At 38.5% G+C, this 17,960-nt stretch overlaps 2 protein-coding genes and 1 long non-coding RNA gene across 7 annotated transcripts in view; 1 reads left to right on the top strand and 2 right to left on the bottom strand.

Annotated features, from left to right (window-relative positions):
* Window positions 1-755: 755 nt before the first annotated feature.
* slc15a1a (solute carrier family 15 member 1a) lies at window positions 756-11,472 on the bottom strand. The gene is made up of 23 exons (XM_074659246.1): window positions 11,307-11,472; window positions 11,025-11,065; window positions 9,838-9,925; window positions 8,894-9,035; window positions 7,924-8,043; window positions 7,703-7,802; window positions 6,394-6,484; window positions 6,175-6,258; window positions 6,001-6,083; window positions 5,811-5,897; window positions 5,627-5,716; window positions 5,496-5,540; window positions 5,381-5,413; window positions 5,191-5,279; window positions 4,168-4,249; window positions 3,951-4,070; window positions 3,657-3,800; window positions 3,524-3,570; window positions 3,240-3,347; window positions 3,027-3,138; window positions 1,679-1,816; window positions 1,459-1,566; window positions 756-1,359 (listed from the first exon to the last, which is right to left on the bottom strand). Exons 1-23 carry the CDS (start codon window positions 11,311-11,313, stop codon window positions 1,105-1,107), a joined length of 2,214 nt encoding a protein of 737 aa, XP_074515347.1. The 5' UTR covers window positions 11,314-11,472; the 3' UTR covers window positions 756-1,104.
* LOC141782649 (uncharacterized) lies at window positions 7,490-11,405 on the top strand. Its single transcript, XR_012597152.1, has 2 exons — window positions 7,490-9,595; window positions 9,724-11,405. It is a non-coding gene; the product is annotated as an uncharacterized LOC141782649 (long non-coding RNA).
* A 154-nt stretch (window positions 11,473-11,626) lies between the features above and the next one.
* Window positions 11,627-17,960, bottom strand: part of LOC141782633 (dedicator of cytokinesis protein 9) — a 99,487-nt gene continuing 93,153 nt past the window's right edge. For all 5 annotated transcript variants that reach the window (XM_074659225.1, XM_074659222.1, XM_074659223.1 and 2 more), the window contains 6 exons: window positions 16,709-16,855; window positions 16,416-16,626; window positions 14,880-15,070; window positions 14,673-14,773; window positions 14,455-14,593; window positions 11,627-12,734 (listed from right to left, as the gene is read on the bottom strand). In XM_074659225.1, coding sequence (XP_074515326.1) covers window positions 12,609-12,734; window positions 14,455-14,593; window positions 14,673-14,773; window positions 14,880-15,070; window positions 16,416-16,626; window positions 16,709-16,855 — 915 coding nt within the window. In that variant the 3' untranslated portion in view covers window positions 11,627-12,608. The remainder of the gene's footprint in view (window positions 12,735-14,454; window positions 14,594-14,672; window positions 14,774-14,879; window positions 15,071-16,415; window positions 16,627-16,708; window positions 16,856-17,960) is intronic.

The following is a 17,960-nucleotide window of genomic DNA, read 5'->3' as shown; positions in this document are numbered from 1 at the left end:
CAGGAATATGATTTATTTGATTAACATGTTAGATTGTTTCCAGTGAGATATTCAGGAGTTTATATGGTGACTTTGCTGTTGTAGACATTACTGTTGCTGCTCTAGAAACAACATTTAGCCTAGTTATATTTAAAATACAGAATATGTATAGCTAATATGCACACTTCAATATTTGTTTATTTATCGCAAGTCATATCGTCATCGCAATATTGAGCAGTGTTATCGCACATTGCAGATATTCCTCATATGGTGCAGGCCTAGTGTGAGAGGCTGCCCCTTGTGTAGTATGAGAGTTGTGTGGAAGAGTTTAAGTGCCAGTTCTAGTGCTCCCTCTTTGTACAGCATGGCTGACGAAAGTCAACAATAAGTAATATTCTTATTAGGAATAAATTTGCCTCCTGCGTGAACTGTGCATTGCTGAATAGGGTACTGTATTTTAACATCGGTCATAATGGTGGTACTTGGAGAGACAAATATTTTCTGAGGTGGTACTTGGTGAAAAAAGTTTGAGAACCACTGGTGTAATGTAACCAAGTACTGTACTTAAGTACAACTGTGAGGTACAACTTGAACTTTACTTGAGTATTTCCCCGTTATGCTACTTTATACTTCTACTCCACTACAATTTAGAGGCACATGTTGTAGAGATAGATTTGATGTCAGGTTGGTAGAGTGCAATGAACACAAATGTCATGCTCAGTGAATTTTTGGCAAAAGATCTCAAGATAAGAATTGTGAGTGGAAAAACACACAAACAGGATATATTTTTTTTATTGCTTACGTGAACTTAACTTACACAAAAATATAAAAGAGCAATTACATCCAATGATATTTATTTATTTCCCAGGCAGAGTATGTAAATCGTTCATCTGTCTTTGTTGTTATAATACTATAGCTAACATTACATGAATTTGCTGTACTGAATATAATGCTAGAGAACTTTGTGCACTTTGCTCACGATAGTCATTTGGGCATTCAAATATAAAATATTTAAAACACACGCTCACACACACGCACACACACACACACACACACGGACAACACTGGCTGAAAGCATATTCTACCTCGTGTCGATGTTAAACATCAGATATAAATGTATTATGTTCACATTCGGGACTGTTTGGTTTTATCATGTTCATATTCATCTTCATCGTCGTGACTTTTAAATGGGTCTTTCTTGACCATCTCGAACTCGGCCTTCTCGTGCTGGCTTTTATCATCCTCATCATCTTTATCAACCTTCTTCCTGAACTGGGCCTCAATTTCTGTAGGGTCAGTGTAGGTGTAGAAATGCGCCATAATGGAGAAGATGAAGCACACTGCAACCAAGAGAGAGGCAAATAGGACGTACTCCACCCACTTTGGAAGAGATGGAGAGAGACAAACGTGGTATTAATGCATCATCATTTAGGTTTAGTTCTGAATTAAATTTTTAAATTAAATTTTTTTTTTTTTTACCCGTTTGCGAATCTTTGCAACCTCAGCCACAATCAGAACGATGAAGTTGCCAATAGCAACAGTGAACAACCAGCCTGCCTGCAGCACTGCTTTCATGTTACTAGGTGCCTTGAAGACACAAAAGAAGGACACATGATGAATAAAGACAAAAACAAAGAATACAGAGCTGTTATATAGTTCAAAGACAAACAAAGTCAAATATGCTCGTGTTCAATTTTACCTGTGAGTAGGAGAACTCCAGACCAGTAACAGAAAACATCACTTCACCAGCAGTGATGAAGAAATACTGTGGGATCTGGAGAGCCATATGAGCTGAGTTGGGCTTGATGTCTTCTGCTGCAGTAACAGACTCCTGACACTAAAACAAATAATCACAGTAGTTCAGTTTAGGGCGGTGTTTCTCAATCCGTGTGACTGATAAGAAGGTAGATGGTCGGATTTTGCCAGAGCATACAAATGACAATATGTATGACAATAAGTATAAGGCTCGCTTATTCTATATTTTTTGTACTATCAAGAAAATTCCATGAAAAGTCAAAAACCAACAATGCATTAATCCAAGCCTCCTGACCATGTCTGTGACATTACAGTAAGCCCGTCCGTGCCTTCTTAAGATGTATATCTTTAAAAACAGGTCACAAAAAATGTAGTTTGATTTTTTTTATAAAGGCTTAATATTTCCCTAAAACAGCTGGGAACTGTAGTTTTTAACAAACATTACTCACACAGAAGTAAATAGTGCATTTTTGGGGTAGTAGTTTCAGCTGTGGATTAATATTCTATCAGAAGAATTAAGAGAAATATAGAATATCACCAGCCTTAAAGGTATAGTGTGTAGGATTTGGCGACATCCAGTGGTGTGATTGCAAATTGCAACCAACTGAGTACCCCTCCACTCACTCCTCCCTTTACAAGACTACAACAACGTGAGCCGCCGAGTGCAAAACTGTGGTAACGCTGCTCACCTTGCTCAGAGGTCATCCTTACCATAATAATATACTTTAGGAGCAACGGAAGTCAGACAGCGGCTGGCGGTACAACGGTTTTGCACTCTGCGGCTCACATTACCTCAGTTTCACAAGCGTGTCGGAGAACTACGGTGGCCTTCAGGTAACATATAAACGTGAAAGGCTCTCTCTAGAACCAGTGTTTGGTTTGTCCGTTCTGGGCTACTGTAGAAATATGGTGGAGTAGCATGGCGGACTCCGTGAAGAGGACCCGCTCCCTATGTAGATATGAAGGGCTCATTCTAAGCTAACGAAAACACAACGATTCTTAGTTTCAGGTGATTATAAACTTCTGAAAACATAGTTATGAATATTATATTTCATTTCTGCAAATAGATCATCCGTTACACACTGTTGCTTTAAGAACAGGTCAGAAAAATTTAGTTTCATTATTTATTTGGGAATTGTAGTTTTTATCAAACTCACAGAAGTATAACTAATGCACTTTTGAGGCATTATTTTTAGCTGTGGATTAATACACATTAGTGAATATTCATGGTGAAGAATTGAGGAAAAATAGATAAAATATCACCAGACTTAAAAATCATATGTAAAACTTACATTCTGTCCAAAGATCAGCGTGCTGGGGATAAATAAAGTATATGAACTTCCAAATCCAAAGTCCCTGCTGTATTCACATGACTGTGAACCACTCTGTATGGTGAAGATGGACCTGACCATTAGAAAAAGAAAATCAGTGTCTTATTGTTTGCATAAAATAGTGATTCTCGTATAAAAACAGTGGTGATTTGTCAAGATGAAAAAAATCCTTACTTTCCATTTGTTATCTGTGAGTAGTTGGAATAATAAAACGACTCAATTAGTCCAAAGTGAGCTGCAGGAGTCGACACGTTCACTGCTGCATTCATTCCATTTATAAATCTGAAATGGGTACATATTGAGCCAGAAAATGTAAAACCAGTCAGTAAAACCAATTTATGTAATCCCTTAATTTTCAACAATTTACTGTGATTTTTACCTCATGAGACTGAAATAATGAATTGATCAATTAATCGTGTACTATGTATTACAGTTTAAACATTTATAATTCAATTTACCGGATTGCATTGTTGCCTTGTTCTGGCTTGGCGGTCAAATCATCCGTCTGAGGAAATAAGACAACATTGATTTACTGAACTTAAAAGGCCTCTGGTGTGTCTTTATTGTCATTATTTTGTGCTTCTAACTCACCAACAACCATTCGTCAGCGATGTTTGAGGGAATGAGAAGCGTTTGTCGCTTTTCTTTGGCTAAGGGAATATATTTTGTCTCTTCAGGGCTGCCTATCGAAACGCGGATTATTTCTTGGTCAAATGTGAAGAATTCATCACTGGCCTGCAAAGAAAATGTGTTGAAACAGTGCAATCATTGTGGTACAAATATGTGTGCATAAACAGTGGTGTTTTGGCTTGCATGAATCTGATTTTCACAGAATTTTAAACTTGTGTAAGTCCCAACGTTTTGTCTTATTGTATGAGGACATACCTGAGCTGCAGGAAGTAGCAGAGGATCGTTGCCAGGCAGCGTCACCGTCACTTGATTACTGCCCATGTTGAGTAATTTCAACTGACTCTGGGAGGCTGATGGGAAGGTGGGTAATGTTTGCTGAAAATTGAGAAGGTTTAAAAATAAATGAATCCCTGAACTGATGTGCATTTCACAGTATATGAGGAGATGAACACAATAACTGTTTTCTACTCACATCAATTTGAAGCTGAACCAAAGCAGCGCAGACAAAAGCTATAGCCGCCATCATCATCCCCACTGTCATTCTCTTCAGAGGTCTGTTGAATTAACATTAAATCCTGTTACTGATTTGTCCAAAATATGAGAGAATTACAGCACCAAATGTCTCAATTCTTTTATTTATGACTATGATATGAGCATTTTTAACATCAACAACATAAAGTATGGGCCTGATTCAGGTCTTGTATTGAGATCTGCAAGTTTGAGCTTTTTCTCTGCAGGAATAGTTTGACATTTTCAGAAATCTGCATATTTGCTCTTGTGGCGAGAGTTGGATGAGTAGACCGATATCACTCTCAAACATTAGTCTGGTGTCAATGTTCTCATCTAACATTTGTCAAGAAATCGGACATGCACATTTTTCCAAAATGTCAAACTATTCCCTCAAACATGCAAAAAAAAGGGGGAAGAAGAAATTATGGTTATATTCTCAATGAGATTGAGATATGAGATGAGTTTTTGTTCCAAACCAGAGTACATCTAGAAAATAAAAATTTAGAAGCGAGACATTTCCACATCTGTCAATGTATCTGTTATTGAACAATAATATTAAAGGTGCAGTGTGTGGGATCTAGCGGCATTTAGTGGTGAGGTTGCAGATTGCAACCAACTTAAACTTCAGTGTGTCAAGCATGTAGGAGAACTACGGTGGCCGACACAAAAACACGAAAACGTGAAAATGCGTGAAACGATCTAGAGCCAGTGTTTGGTTTGTCCGTTCTGGGCTACTGTAGTAACACGGCGGCCGGCTCCGTGAAGAGTACTCGCTCTGTATGTAGATAAAAACGGCTCATTCTAAAGTAACGAAAACACAACAATTCTTATTTTCAGGTGCGTATACACTAAAGAAAACATACTTGTCAATATCATATTCCATGTCTGCCAATAGATGCCCCTAAATGTTACACACTGGTCCTTTAAGCTATTTAATAATCTCACACTGTAAAGGGCCGACAGATAAAGTTCCAGCTGTACTTACGTAAAGTTCAGGCCACATTTTTTGATCAGAGGGTAGATTACGCTGTCCATGATAGGCACCAGAGTCAGGATCAGGATGGGGTTGACAGTCTTTCAAAAACATAAATGCCACAGTGAGAATTTTCTCAAACAAAGTACATATCAGCGTGTACATCAGTCCAAGCTAACACGATAAAATGGTTTTAACTCACCTGCATCTGATCCGGCTGTATAACAAGTAACCCCTGCAGACACAAAGACGTTATTAAAACACATTGCTTTAGTTAATTCAAATATATCTAGAATTGGTTTTATCACCAAACTTACAAAGTCCCCATCCATGGCGGTGGCCTGCAGAGTCCATCTAGAGCCCTTTAATAGAGATGCAGAGTTCAGCACAGTTTCCACTGCCAACAAGAAATGTTGAGTAAAGTAAAGTAAGAGTAACTTTAAAATACCTTTTGGTCAAACAGCGTCCAGAACATCGGGAGTGGGATGTATAAAAAGAGGACCTTCAGCACCATTTTGATTTGAGCGATGAGGAGTTTCTACAGCACAGACAGATAGAATATGAACTGCTGTCACTCCACTGACGAAACAGCTTGTTAGAAACACTAGAGAATTAAATAAAGTGAAACTTACTTCATATTTTTCCTCTGCCCAGTCCATCCAGTGCTTCCTCTTTGGGTGTTGTTCGCTTCTGTGCCTGTAGCGGTTTTTGACGGCAAACTGATTGACAGAATAAGAAGAAAGTGAAGGATAAATTAGAAACACCTAGAGCAACCGTTGTTACACATTAATGCAGAATGTGTTGATGCGAATGGTGACTCACCCCGATACATTTACACACATCCAGCATGATGTTTCCCTGCGGTTCAGCTTTGTAGTACATCCCACTCCCAACGATAAACACCACTGTAAGGGGCACCACAGGCACAACATCATTATCAGTGCACAGTATATGCTTTATGTATAGATTCACAGTATCCAAACTATTGAGACATACCAAGTGCAACCACCATAAGTGCTGCAGGGACGCCGAAGGCCAGAGAATAACACTTCTGCTTAGTGTAGATGCCACATTCCTGAGCTGCAGATTGAGACAAACAACTGTCATTAAACCACAATTCAAATTTCAAACCATACTCAAAGACTGTTATTAGTTATCACATGCACATGTTTATGGCACAGTTTGTTATTAACTTTATGTCCTGCTCATATCTACCTCTCAGGATCGGAGTGATAATGGTGGACAGGAGACTCCCACCGTTGATGCACAGGTAGAAAACAGAGAAGAAAGTTCTTCTTTGCTTTTCCTGCACAGAGAAATACGTCAGTGACCTTCTATCATGAGTTGCACGCATGCTGAATATAATGTGTAACCAAAGCCAAAATGGCTCTAAGGATATAGTAGACATTCATGGTCTCCAGAGGATGAATCCTAATGACTTTGGTGAGTTGCTGACTTTTCCTCTAGCGCCACCATGAGGTTGAGATTTGTGATTTTGAGTGAAATGTCTCAACAACTATTGACATGAAATTTGGTTCACTCAATCATAGCCCTTAGGGTGAATTGTAGTAACTTTGATTCCTTTAAATTTAGCATTGCACTCTTATTACATTTACTTCGTTTACATGCACACTAATATTCCACTATTATTCCGAATATAAGACAATATTCTGAATTTGATACGGGTCATGTGAACAATAGCATATTCTGTTTGGATATTCTGAATTAGGCCTTCTTCCGAAAGGAGCATTTCCCGTTTAAGATAATGTTGGATATGCCGATATTATTCAGGTTTTAGGAGCATTCTTTGGACGTGTATACTGCTTGAAATGTGCATCTCAATTGGGGTTTTTATGGCAGTTTGCAACACACGGCCTCATGGCCTCTTGCACACAAACCAACTAGCTGGCAGAGATGCATGCCCAAAAGAAAAGCCCACATTTCTGGTCGGAAGGAGAAACACACCTACTTTTAAACATTATGAATGACTTGGATATCAACAGGTTTTTGGATATGCACAAATGTCGCAACACTGACCTTTTCAAGAAGGTGGTTGAAGGAATGAAAGAGAGAGGCTTCGTTCGTATGGACGAACATGTCTACCACCGGTTACATTAATCGGAGTATGCACAGCTGCATGTAAACGGGAATATTAGTGGAATATTCTTTTTTATTAACCATGTAAACAGCTTCGTAGGAATATTGTCTTTTTCGGAATTATGGCAAAAAACTGGAATAGTTTGTGCATGTGAATGTAGTCACGATATGAGGCTACAGAGGTCTGGAAGGCTTCTTAATTCCATAACAACAGATTGTTTTTTTTCGTTTTCAAACTTGTAGTCTTTCGAGTCGCCGAGTGGATAGACGGGAGTAGACAGGAAATAAGGGGAGCAAGAGAAAGAATGACATTCAATAAAGAACTGGACCTTAAGATGTTGCAATTACATGTGCAATGTCATTGTCACCATCAAAGCATTATAGGAGAAGACTCAGAATAAAGTAGGAGGTGAGGTAATGTTCAAACCTGATGGTCAGCAAATTGGTCTCCACCAAAGGCAGCAACACAAGGTTTGATGCCGCCGGTGCCCAGAGCGATGAGGAAGAGACCCACCATGGACAACACGCTGAATGTGAAGAGGAACATGTGCATGAGCAGAGAGTACTGTAGAAATATGTGATAAAAAACTGCCTGCCAAAAGCCCATATTCTGGAGTCAATTATTTGTGTAGCAGAATAGAAACCCACACATGAAAGGTCATGTTGTCTGGTGACCCGTCTCTGTCCGCGTCAGTGATGTCATGGACTGCACTTACAGCCATCGCAACCTGGCCAATCGCATAGACAATGGACAAGTAGATGATCGTCCTGTAAGGTGAAGAGGGAACGAGATAGCAGGGGTGGAATAAATAATTTACTTAAATAAAAATACAGGTACAAGACTGTAAAAATATGCCGTTACAAGTAAACATAAGTAAAAGTACAGAAAAATTGTCAGCAAAACGTACTTAATGTAGCCTATTAAAAGTAAAATCACTCGTTCTACTAGTTTTAACTACTTTATATACAATTACTTTGTTTAGTCCAGTGGTTCCCAACCTAAGGATGTGTATATGTGTATGTATAAGCATGTTTCATTATTTACCTATTCTATTGCTTATGTTTCATTAGTTACCTTTTCTATTATTTATGTTTTGAATTTCCTTGAAAATCACTTTGTGCTTATGGCTTGAAAAGTGCTCTATAAATACATATATTATTATTAATATTTGGGATTTTCTTTTATATTTGCTTTTTTTGTGAAATATTGGAAACATGTTTACCTCTTTAGGCCTCAAACAATTAATTAAATTAAGCTATTTGAGAAGTTTAGATGGGAAATTACATTATGGTGGAAATGTTAACAACATGTCCTCAAGGAGCCCCAACTAAATACTACTCCTTTGCAAGGATCAAAATCAACAAAGATTGGGAACCACTGGTGTAATCTTTAGCAATGAATTGTATTTTATCATATGTTTTTAATGTAAAATATTAATCTGAAAAGTAAAGAGTAACTTTATTTGTCTAATTCATTGCAGTGGAGTAAAAAGTGCATTATTTCCTTCTGAAATGTTGTCGTGTCGAAGTATAAAGTACTTAGTATACTTTCCACCACTGAGAGATAGTCATCCTCTAACTACTTGCACATGTTTAATGACAAAATAATGAAACTCACTTAAACTTTCCCAGCCAGGAGTCAGCCACAATGGCCCCGAGGATGGGGGTGAGGTAGCAGAGAGCCACAAAGACGTGGTAGATGGACGTGGCCAAGTCATCGTCCCAGCGCAGGAAGTACTTGAAGTACAGCACCAGGACAGCTGTGACCAGGCAGGGAAAACATCAGCTTCTTCTTATTTTACAGTGTTTCATCATCAATCTATAAGAGTGCACTGTATCAACTCTGAAATGTTTGGTCATTTTGTGCATGAAATATCCAGCAGTGGAAGAAGTACTTAGATCTTTTACATGAGTAAATGTAGAAATACAAGTAAAATCCTTCATTTAAAGTTTTTAATTGTAAAAGAACAAAAATATTAGCATCAAAATATTATAAAATATTATATAATACTATTAAAATATATATTATTGGATTGTGATTATTGATGCATTAATGTGTACATCACTTTAATATTGTAGTGGGGGGGATCATTTTACATTATTTATATATATTTCATATATAATATATGTACAGTGATTTTATATAAGACTTTATATAAAGTCTTATTGATATTAATAGCATAATTTATTTGTTGATTAGATTTTGTATTCTTAATCTGAATCTACAAAGTAAATATAGTGCAGTAAAGAAGTAGAAAGAAGCAGAAAATTGAAATACTCAAGTAAAGTACAAGTACCTCAAAATTGTACTTCAGTAAATGTACTTAGTTACTTTCCACCACTGGAAATATCCAACAAATTCTGACTAAATTCTTCTGTTTTTTCCAAAACCGTTACAAATGTTGAAAAAGAAATCAGTTTCAATGATGAGACAATGCTATCATTAAGGTTTGGTTAAGTTTAGGGGAAAGATTGTGGTTTGGGTTTAAATAAGTAGGCCTACTTGTCGTCATGGTTACAAAATAAACACGTGGTCAACGTTTTAGAACGCGGTATTCTCACCTCGCATGCCATAGTAGGAGAACCTCTCGCAGAACTCATTCACAACAATGAAGAAGATGCTGAGCGGGTAGCCACACACCAATGTGCCCTGATGGATCAAACAAACAGCAGCATGGTGTTCAGCAGTAGTGGGGAAAGTATTTAGATCATTTATACCACAGTAAAAAAAAAATACTCCATTACAAGTAAACAGTCCTGAATTCAAAATGTTAAGTAAAAGCAGAAGTATTGGCAACAAAATGTACTTTGTGTATCAAAAATAAAAGTGCTCACTATGCAGAATGCTCCCTGTCAGTGTTTTATTATATTATTTGATCATTATTATTGATGCATTAACATGTAAGCAGTTGAAGTTGGAGCAAATTTTAACTGATTTTTAAAAGGACCTTTTATGCGTTTGTGCTTTTTTTCTTTCCTTCAGTGTGTTATATAGTTTTTTATGCAAGTAAAAGGTGTGCAAAGTTACAAAGACCAAAGTCCACACCAAAGGGAGTTACTCTCCCCCACAGAAACACTGCTCCTGAACTGCCTGAAACGCCTCGCTTGAAGTCCCACCTTCTTTTCCATAACATGGTGATATCACCAAGTAACACATTCACATAATACCTGCCTAGTGGTTAGTTTGGCATGCCCTCAAACAAAGCTGGTAAAAACGGAGCTGGAGCGGAGAGTTGCTGCAGTACAGCTGGTATCCGGAGAAACATAAAGCATTTTTTGAACATTAAAGCATGTAAACATATTCTAGTAGAAACCCAAAATACAATAATGCACCTGGAAATAATCATAATAGGTCCTCTTTAAATACTTTTGGGTAGTTCAATGCCATTTAATAATGCATTATGTTTTGCAAACTGATCATATGTTTTGTATGTACATCTTAATCTGAAAAGTAACTATAGCTTTTATATAAATGTAGTGGGGTCAGAAGTACATTTCTCTCTCTGTGATGTAGTGGAATTGAAGTATAACGTAGCATAAAATGGAAATACTCAAGTAAATTACAATTACCAAAAAATATGACTTGAGTACTGCTTGGTATTCAGTAACTTATATAGCAGTAATATAGTGACTGTCATATCGAGATGGTTCCAATGTTTGTTCCTATTGATCATCATTTAGACTCACTGAACAATTAAATACAAAAACTGCATCAACATCCAATAAATTTAATTATTTAAGTACATTACCGTCCCTCTGTTGTCCTTCCCTTTCTTGGGATCCTCGTTATCTGTGCATAAGATGAAATTAGTTTAAATAATCAACTGTATTTCATAAAAAGAGAGAAATGCAGTAGCCTCCATTTAAAAAAAGAAAATTCTCTTTCTCCCAAAGTTTCAGTGTGGAATTAAGAAACAATACGGCAGCAAGTTTTCTTTGGTCTGACTCTGGTGTCTGCGCCTTGTGCTCTGGAATATTTTCTTTTTGGGATTTGGATGAAATCACACAAAAAGAAATGTTTGCAAACTCACCTGTCATAATGTTAGAGTGAAGCTGCTGCCTGCGCTCTACTGTAGTTTGATATTCCTTTGAGATTCCTGCAGGGAGCAGTTGATAATAGATCCTTCACTGTGGGAGTGGTCCGTAATATTGCTTCTTATTAGCACCTTGATCTGTCGTCCACATACTGCTGACTGTGTTGCTTTTATGATGGGTGGGAACATGAGATATACAGGAGGAGATAGGGAGTCAACTATGCCTGCCTCATAAAAAGTATTAAACCTATGTAAGAATAAACGCAAGAATAAACTTTATTAAATGCGGAAATAAAATTAGCATTCAAGAGTAGAAGTGCAGAGAAATGAGTGTGTTTTATTTAAAAGAAAAGCATTAGGGAACATCTCTGTTTACAGCAGAACAGTGACTTTGTGTTAAATAAAAATAAAAAATAAAAAACCATCGCCGCCCAAATATAAAACAATTTCTGGAACATTTCAATGAACACTAAAATGGTAAAAGCTTCATATTACTTCCACAGTAGGCGTAGTGTCTGGTTCCACACCTCATCGCTTTGGCAAGAAGGTGAATATCATCTTTACAGTGTTTGAGCCCCACACAGCAAGATACTTTGCAAATATTGCACACACTCCTTTTTTTATATACATTAATAAACAACTTGGAATATACTTTTTGTATGCAATGGCTTTAAATATTTAAAAATGCTCCCGTTCTAAGACATTGAAGTGATTTAAGGTTGAATGCTAACATAGGAGGCCATTTAGTAGAAATATAACTTCATGTACAGGGAGACGAGCGTATGCAGCATATACTGTTCATCAAGACATCAATACAGTGGCTTATAAAAGTGGAATACTGTACATACAAAAACACAATGTGAAACGTTATCAAAATAAACAAAAATGGGCTGTTGGGTAGGTGGTGGGTGTAATGTAATGACATGCATATTAAAGGTCCCAACAGGAGTCTCCATGGAAAACCAGTCTTTTCAGGTAGAAACAGGTGACACATTATAATGTCTGGCCATGAAGCAGGAGCAAAGTCTCTCCTGGATGATCCCCTCTCTGGTATCAGGCTCCTCCTCAGTAATATCACAGACGTCCGACACAGTTACCACGCCGTGTGTTTACATTAAATAGGTCCAGCGCCTTGGTCGTGGTTCACTGAGAAAGGTCAGAGTTGTCTGTGCTTTTGTCAGTTTCCCTTTAAACTGACTGAAGAGAAGCAGGGTCGGGTGAAGCGACAATATGGCATCACCGGCATGCCTGGTTGGCGAGTATAGAGGGCACTGAGCTCACGGCTAACCCAGCCAAGCATCATACCACAGAGGAAGAGCTGGGGATGCCGTGGATTGTGGCACTGGTTGGCGTGCCGCTGATGGCGTTAAAGATGTGAAGCGAGTCTGGAAGAACGCTCTTCATGCCATCTTCCACGGGACTGATCTGAAAGGGAGGGAGAATGAGATAGTCACAACTATTTACAATACCATCGTAGAGCTAGTTCACACTACACGACTTTTAGGGCTGGGACGATACATCTATCTCCCGATTCGATACTATCACGACACTTGGTGCTGATTTAATATGTATTGCGATTTTTAAGTCTTGTGATTTTACAAGAATTGTGATTCGATATTATGATTTATGTTCACTTTTTTAACACTAGACCATGGGAAAAAGTTGAATTATACACTTCTAGGGACTTTTACTTTGGAAAATATCTAAATTGATCAATTAAAAATGTTCGATTTTCAGCATTTATGTAGTCAGAGATGTCCTGAAGTCAAATACATCAGTCATTGTCAGGCATTATTTATGACATTGTTTTCCAGCAACCCAAAAACCTAATTTCAAATTTCCCTCACAATTTAGTGGTATTTCCTTTTTAATTTATAAGGGACATGTAATGTTTTATACTTCTGGTGAATATAATCCAATTTATTTTATTTCCATATATGTATGTTGTATATACAGTTCCCTTTGTTAACACTTTATTTTGAAAACCAGATGTAGTCACAAGTGTATACTTCCGCTAATAACAAATATTCGTATTTTCCAAAATGTCAGACTATTCCTTTAAGGTGGAGTCTCAGAAAACCTTTCATGAAGATTAATAGATCCCAAAAAAAAAAGGAAAAACAACCAATCCTCATAACATCAACATAAAATCATTAAAAGTATAACACATATTTGTGTTATGCGTGCATATACAAAAACATAAAGCACACACATTCAGATGCATGTACATACATAGCCTATACACATGCTGTTCATACACACGCTAATGTATATGTACATACATATACATACATGCATACAAAAAATGCTCTACACACACGCAGAAAAAATATACATGTCAGCCATCTAAAAGAGATAAGTGATTGTTGGTCCAGCCAGCCGCTGCATCCATAGCAAAGGGACAACATGTGGGTTCTAAGTGTTGAAATATCAGGAGTAGAGCTGAAACGAATAAATGAAATTAATCTGCGGCTAATTTGATAAACGCTTGATCGTCAATTTTCATGCAAAAATGCCAAGCATGTATAACTCCAGCCTCTCAATGTGAGCTTTGATTTTATAGTCATCTTTGGTTTTGGATTGTTGGTCGGACAAAATAAGACATTTGAAGACTTCACCTCCAGTTATTGAGATGGACGTTTTTCCACTGTTTTCTGATGTTTTATAGACCAAACAATTAATTATTAATCAAGAGTATGAACGTCAGATTAATCGGTAATGTAAATAATTGTTAGTTGCTGATTTTTTTATTACCTGGCTGTAAGGATAAGGCCCGTCTGTGATCCAATCAGATAACTATTCAGTGCCTTTTAAAGGTCAAAAGATGGACCTTAGCTTACGCAGCTTTCTGTTCCTGTCATATGACAGAGATGCAACATCATACAGCAATCAATATTGGGGGTAATATCTGAGAACAGATGCGTCTTGTCTGGCTGGATCAACAACTAACAACTCAGTCTTTATTGCATACTGGAGCAATTGCATTACCATCCAATCTGCTCATGTCAGCACAAGGGAAAAACAGAGAATGGTGTTATCAAAGAGCGTGTTATCAATCATTATCAAACATTTAATGCACGCCAAAACACGTCTCAGCAGTTTACAGTTGTAACGCAGGATGTAATTACTCTGATACTGTACTCACTTGCTCATGCATGATGATGGACAGCTCTCTGGCTAGGTCTCTATAGTTGGCCTTCATCTCATCGTGATACTCCTGTTGGTCCTCTTTGATGAGACGCTCATTAATACCTAAGCCGTGGCCACAGGCCTCCACAAAATGCCTGCTCAAAAAAATACATCGTTAAAGGAGAATTACACCAAGTCGATTTGTGCACACACTGTAAGCTGTTGACATCTCACCTGAAGACCTCTTTCAGCTGTTTGACCTTGTTATCGGGATTCTTCTTGGCGCACGCATCATCCAGAAAAGCTCGCGCGTATGCAAGCGGCCCTGCATTTACCTGAGGGAGGATGTAGGAGCCGTGTCATGTTTTACATGTCATGTTATCATTTCATTGGGTATGTTTAGCGTGTGTTTGTGTGTGTATATGATCACAAAGCAGGCACCTGGACGCTGATGCTGCCCTGCAGTTTGAGCTGCAGACGGATCATGTCCACATCGCTGGAGGAGCAGAGCTGCTTGATCTCGGCCACCTTCTTGCTCATCTCGTCGATGGCCACCTCGATGGGGCTCAGGTCAGTGTGGTGTTGATACATCACTGCGATACGTTTCTTTACGTAGGGGAAACAATGCGTGGCTGGGGGGGACAGAAACGAGATGAGGAAGGGGGGGTGAATAGCTGGCCTCTCAGTTCATGACTCTTCTCATATGTGCTTTTCTGAGTTTTACAGCTCAGGATCTACTCCTGGTACAGTGTGTGTACTGTGCATCTTTTAAAAACTCTCAGATAATAAAGATAATAATGTAAGGTTGAACCTTTGGATCTTTTGCACCATAAAACAATACAACTGTGATTAGGATTAGGAAAGGTCCTTGACAAACAGCTGACACGTTAAGAATCTAATCAAGATCTTCCATTCATGCACAGGACCTTGTAATACGTCAACAGCTGATAGACACGTGACAACCTTCCACATAGTGTGTAATTGAAGCCTGTTTTCCTCAAATGTGTCAATATGCAGACAACGGAAGGAGGTGGTCTATAGTTTGGGAGGAAAGTGAGACATGTATCTCACCTTTTAGACTATTTAAAGGAACTGTGTGTAACATTTCGGGGCATCTATAAGCAGAAATGGCATGTAATGCTCATAGCTATGTTTCCATTAGTGTATTATCACCTGAATCTAAGAATGGTTGTGTTAGCTTAGAATGAGTCCTTCATATCTACATAGGGAGCGGGTCCTCTCCACGGAGTCCGCCATGTTTGGACAAACCAAACACTGGCTCTGGAGAGAGACTTTTGTGTTTTTAAGTTACCTGAAGGCCACTAGAGTTCTCCAACTCGCTTGTGTTGAGTGCTAAACCGTGGTATCACCAGCTGCCGTCTGACTTCCATGGCTCCTAAAGTAGTGTTATTATGGTAACGGCGTTACTACATGTACGGTTTTACACTTGGAGGAGTGAGCTCAGGGGTACTCAGTTGGTTGCAAACTGCAACCACACCACTAGATGCCACCAAATCCAACACACTGTATTTTGAAAAATCTGTTGATGCAGGAGATATTTAATGACTTAATACTATCTTAAAGGAGAACTATTCAGCCCTTGATAACAGTTCTACGGTCTGGTATTTCTTTATAGCAGACCGTTGCTATGTATAACAGACCGTTGCTATGGATGCAGTTCTGATCTCGAGTCTGGAAGACCATTTTTGTGTCAAATAATTGATTTCTTAAGTAAGTAGCTGTGTAATAAGCAGGATAATGTACAGTTAGTGGGTCATTGTTGTGAAATAAACCCCTTCAGGGCGATGCAAAACCGATGCAAGTGCCGGGGTCTATTTCACAACAATGATACATCATGCCTTCCATATTATTTTCCTTGCAAATCCCCAATTTTATGGAAGTGCAATACTAAATCGCTAGAGTATTCCATTAAGAGCTTTTGTGCCACTACCACCTACAGTATACAGGGTTACCTACTGGTTAGTATAGTCCGGCGTTTGCACTGCTCCTCCACCCCGCCTTGCTTTTTGCCTGATATGGTGAAAGGCATCTCAAACACAAAGCGACGGATGTTGTGGCTCTTCTCGAACTCCGTCTTCCTGTCCACCAGCTCCTTCTCCTCCAGGTAAGGGGTCACATGTGTCACTTGGATGTACGCATACTTAGAGTCCAGGTCTTTGGGGTTAATCTGCAGAGAGTACATGTCATTACAACAGATCAGTGCCATGTTTTATGAATCTTATGGGTCAACCCTCATCACAAAGTCTTACCCTTCCAGAGTCCTGGATCATCTTCACGTTCTCCTGTCCAAACTTGTCACAGTACAGCTTAAGGAGCCTCTGAGATACCTCTGCCAGAGGAGTGAATTTGGGTTCTTTGTAGATGTACTCCTTACCATCTTCATCTTCAAAGAAGCCCTAAAAGCAGATAAAACATGGTCAGAATGAATAAAAACAAACAGTGTCTTTGTCTAATAAGATATAAAGAAGCAAACATCAAAACATACATGGGCTGTGAGTGGGAGTCTTTCCAACAATTTGTTAAAATGAAATGGTAAAATACGCTTTAAGTCTCAGCTCTGGGCTGAAAGATTTGGCAGACTCCACAAATACACAACCCTCTATCTACTGTCCAAGCACAGAGACAGAAAAAAACTCCACTGCAAGACATCAACTAGTGTCAGTTCAGTAATGTGAGACAGACTAAAGGACACAGGTGGTTGCACAGATTTCACACTGTCAGTGGGGGCACTTCGTTTAGTCCATGTATGAACAGATGGGTGAAGCCATGCATTTACCCAGTGAGAGATGAATCCTGCAATTAACCCTTCAATGATTTCCCACTAAGATTAGGACAACACTAAGGCTGGAGCAGAGGAGGAGTAAAAAAGATGAGCAATGCACGTGAAATAGCACCGACTGCATTAGAAAGGAGCACAATACAGCCTAACACACCACTGCAGTCCAACTGCAATATAGAGTGGTGCAGGGATGAGGTATTTTTTGAAGGCAAACCAGGAAGTTAGCATTGCCATGGGTTCCCTCGACAAAAAGCCAATGTGATTTTTCTATTGGATTTTGGATTATTGCAGAAAACAAGCTCTGTGGCAACCAAATGTTTATGATACTTACACATTTTGTTCTGCAAGAAAATCTCCATAAATGAACACCACTTTTATGATTTTTGAATTATGAATGCAATCGCCAGAAGTAAAAAGCGAACGTTAGGCTATAAACAAACTACAGCACGGTCGCATAAGTGCTGTATACACAACGAGGCTGTAAAGGCGGACGAGTCGGCGTGATGACGATTAGTAGTCTCATTTAGCCGTTAAAACTAGGGCTGTCAATCGATTCAAATATTTAATCGTGATTAATCGCATGATTGGCCATGATTAATTACGATTAATCGCACATGTTTTATCTGTTCAAAATGTACCTTAAAGGAGATTTGTCAAATATTTAATACTCTTATCAACATAGGAGTCGGTAAAAATGCTTGCTTTTATTATTGCGTTAACTT

This window comes from Sebastes fasciatus, chromosome 14, assembly GCF_043250625.1.
Source record: "Sebastes fasciatus isolate fSebFas1 chromosome 14, fSebFas1.pri, whole genome shotgun sequence".
NCBI lineage: Eukaryota > Metazoa > Chordata > Actinopteri > Perciformes > Sebastidae > Sebastes > Sebastes fasciatus.
This window is presented reverse-complemented; position numbering and strand designations above follow the sequence as displayed.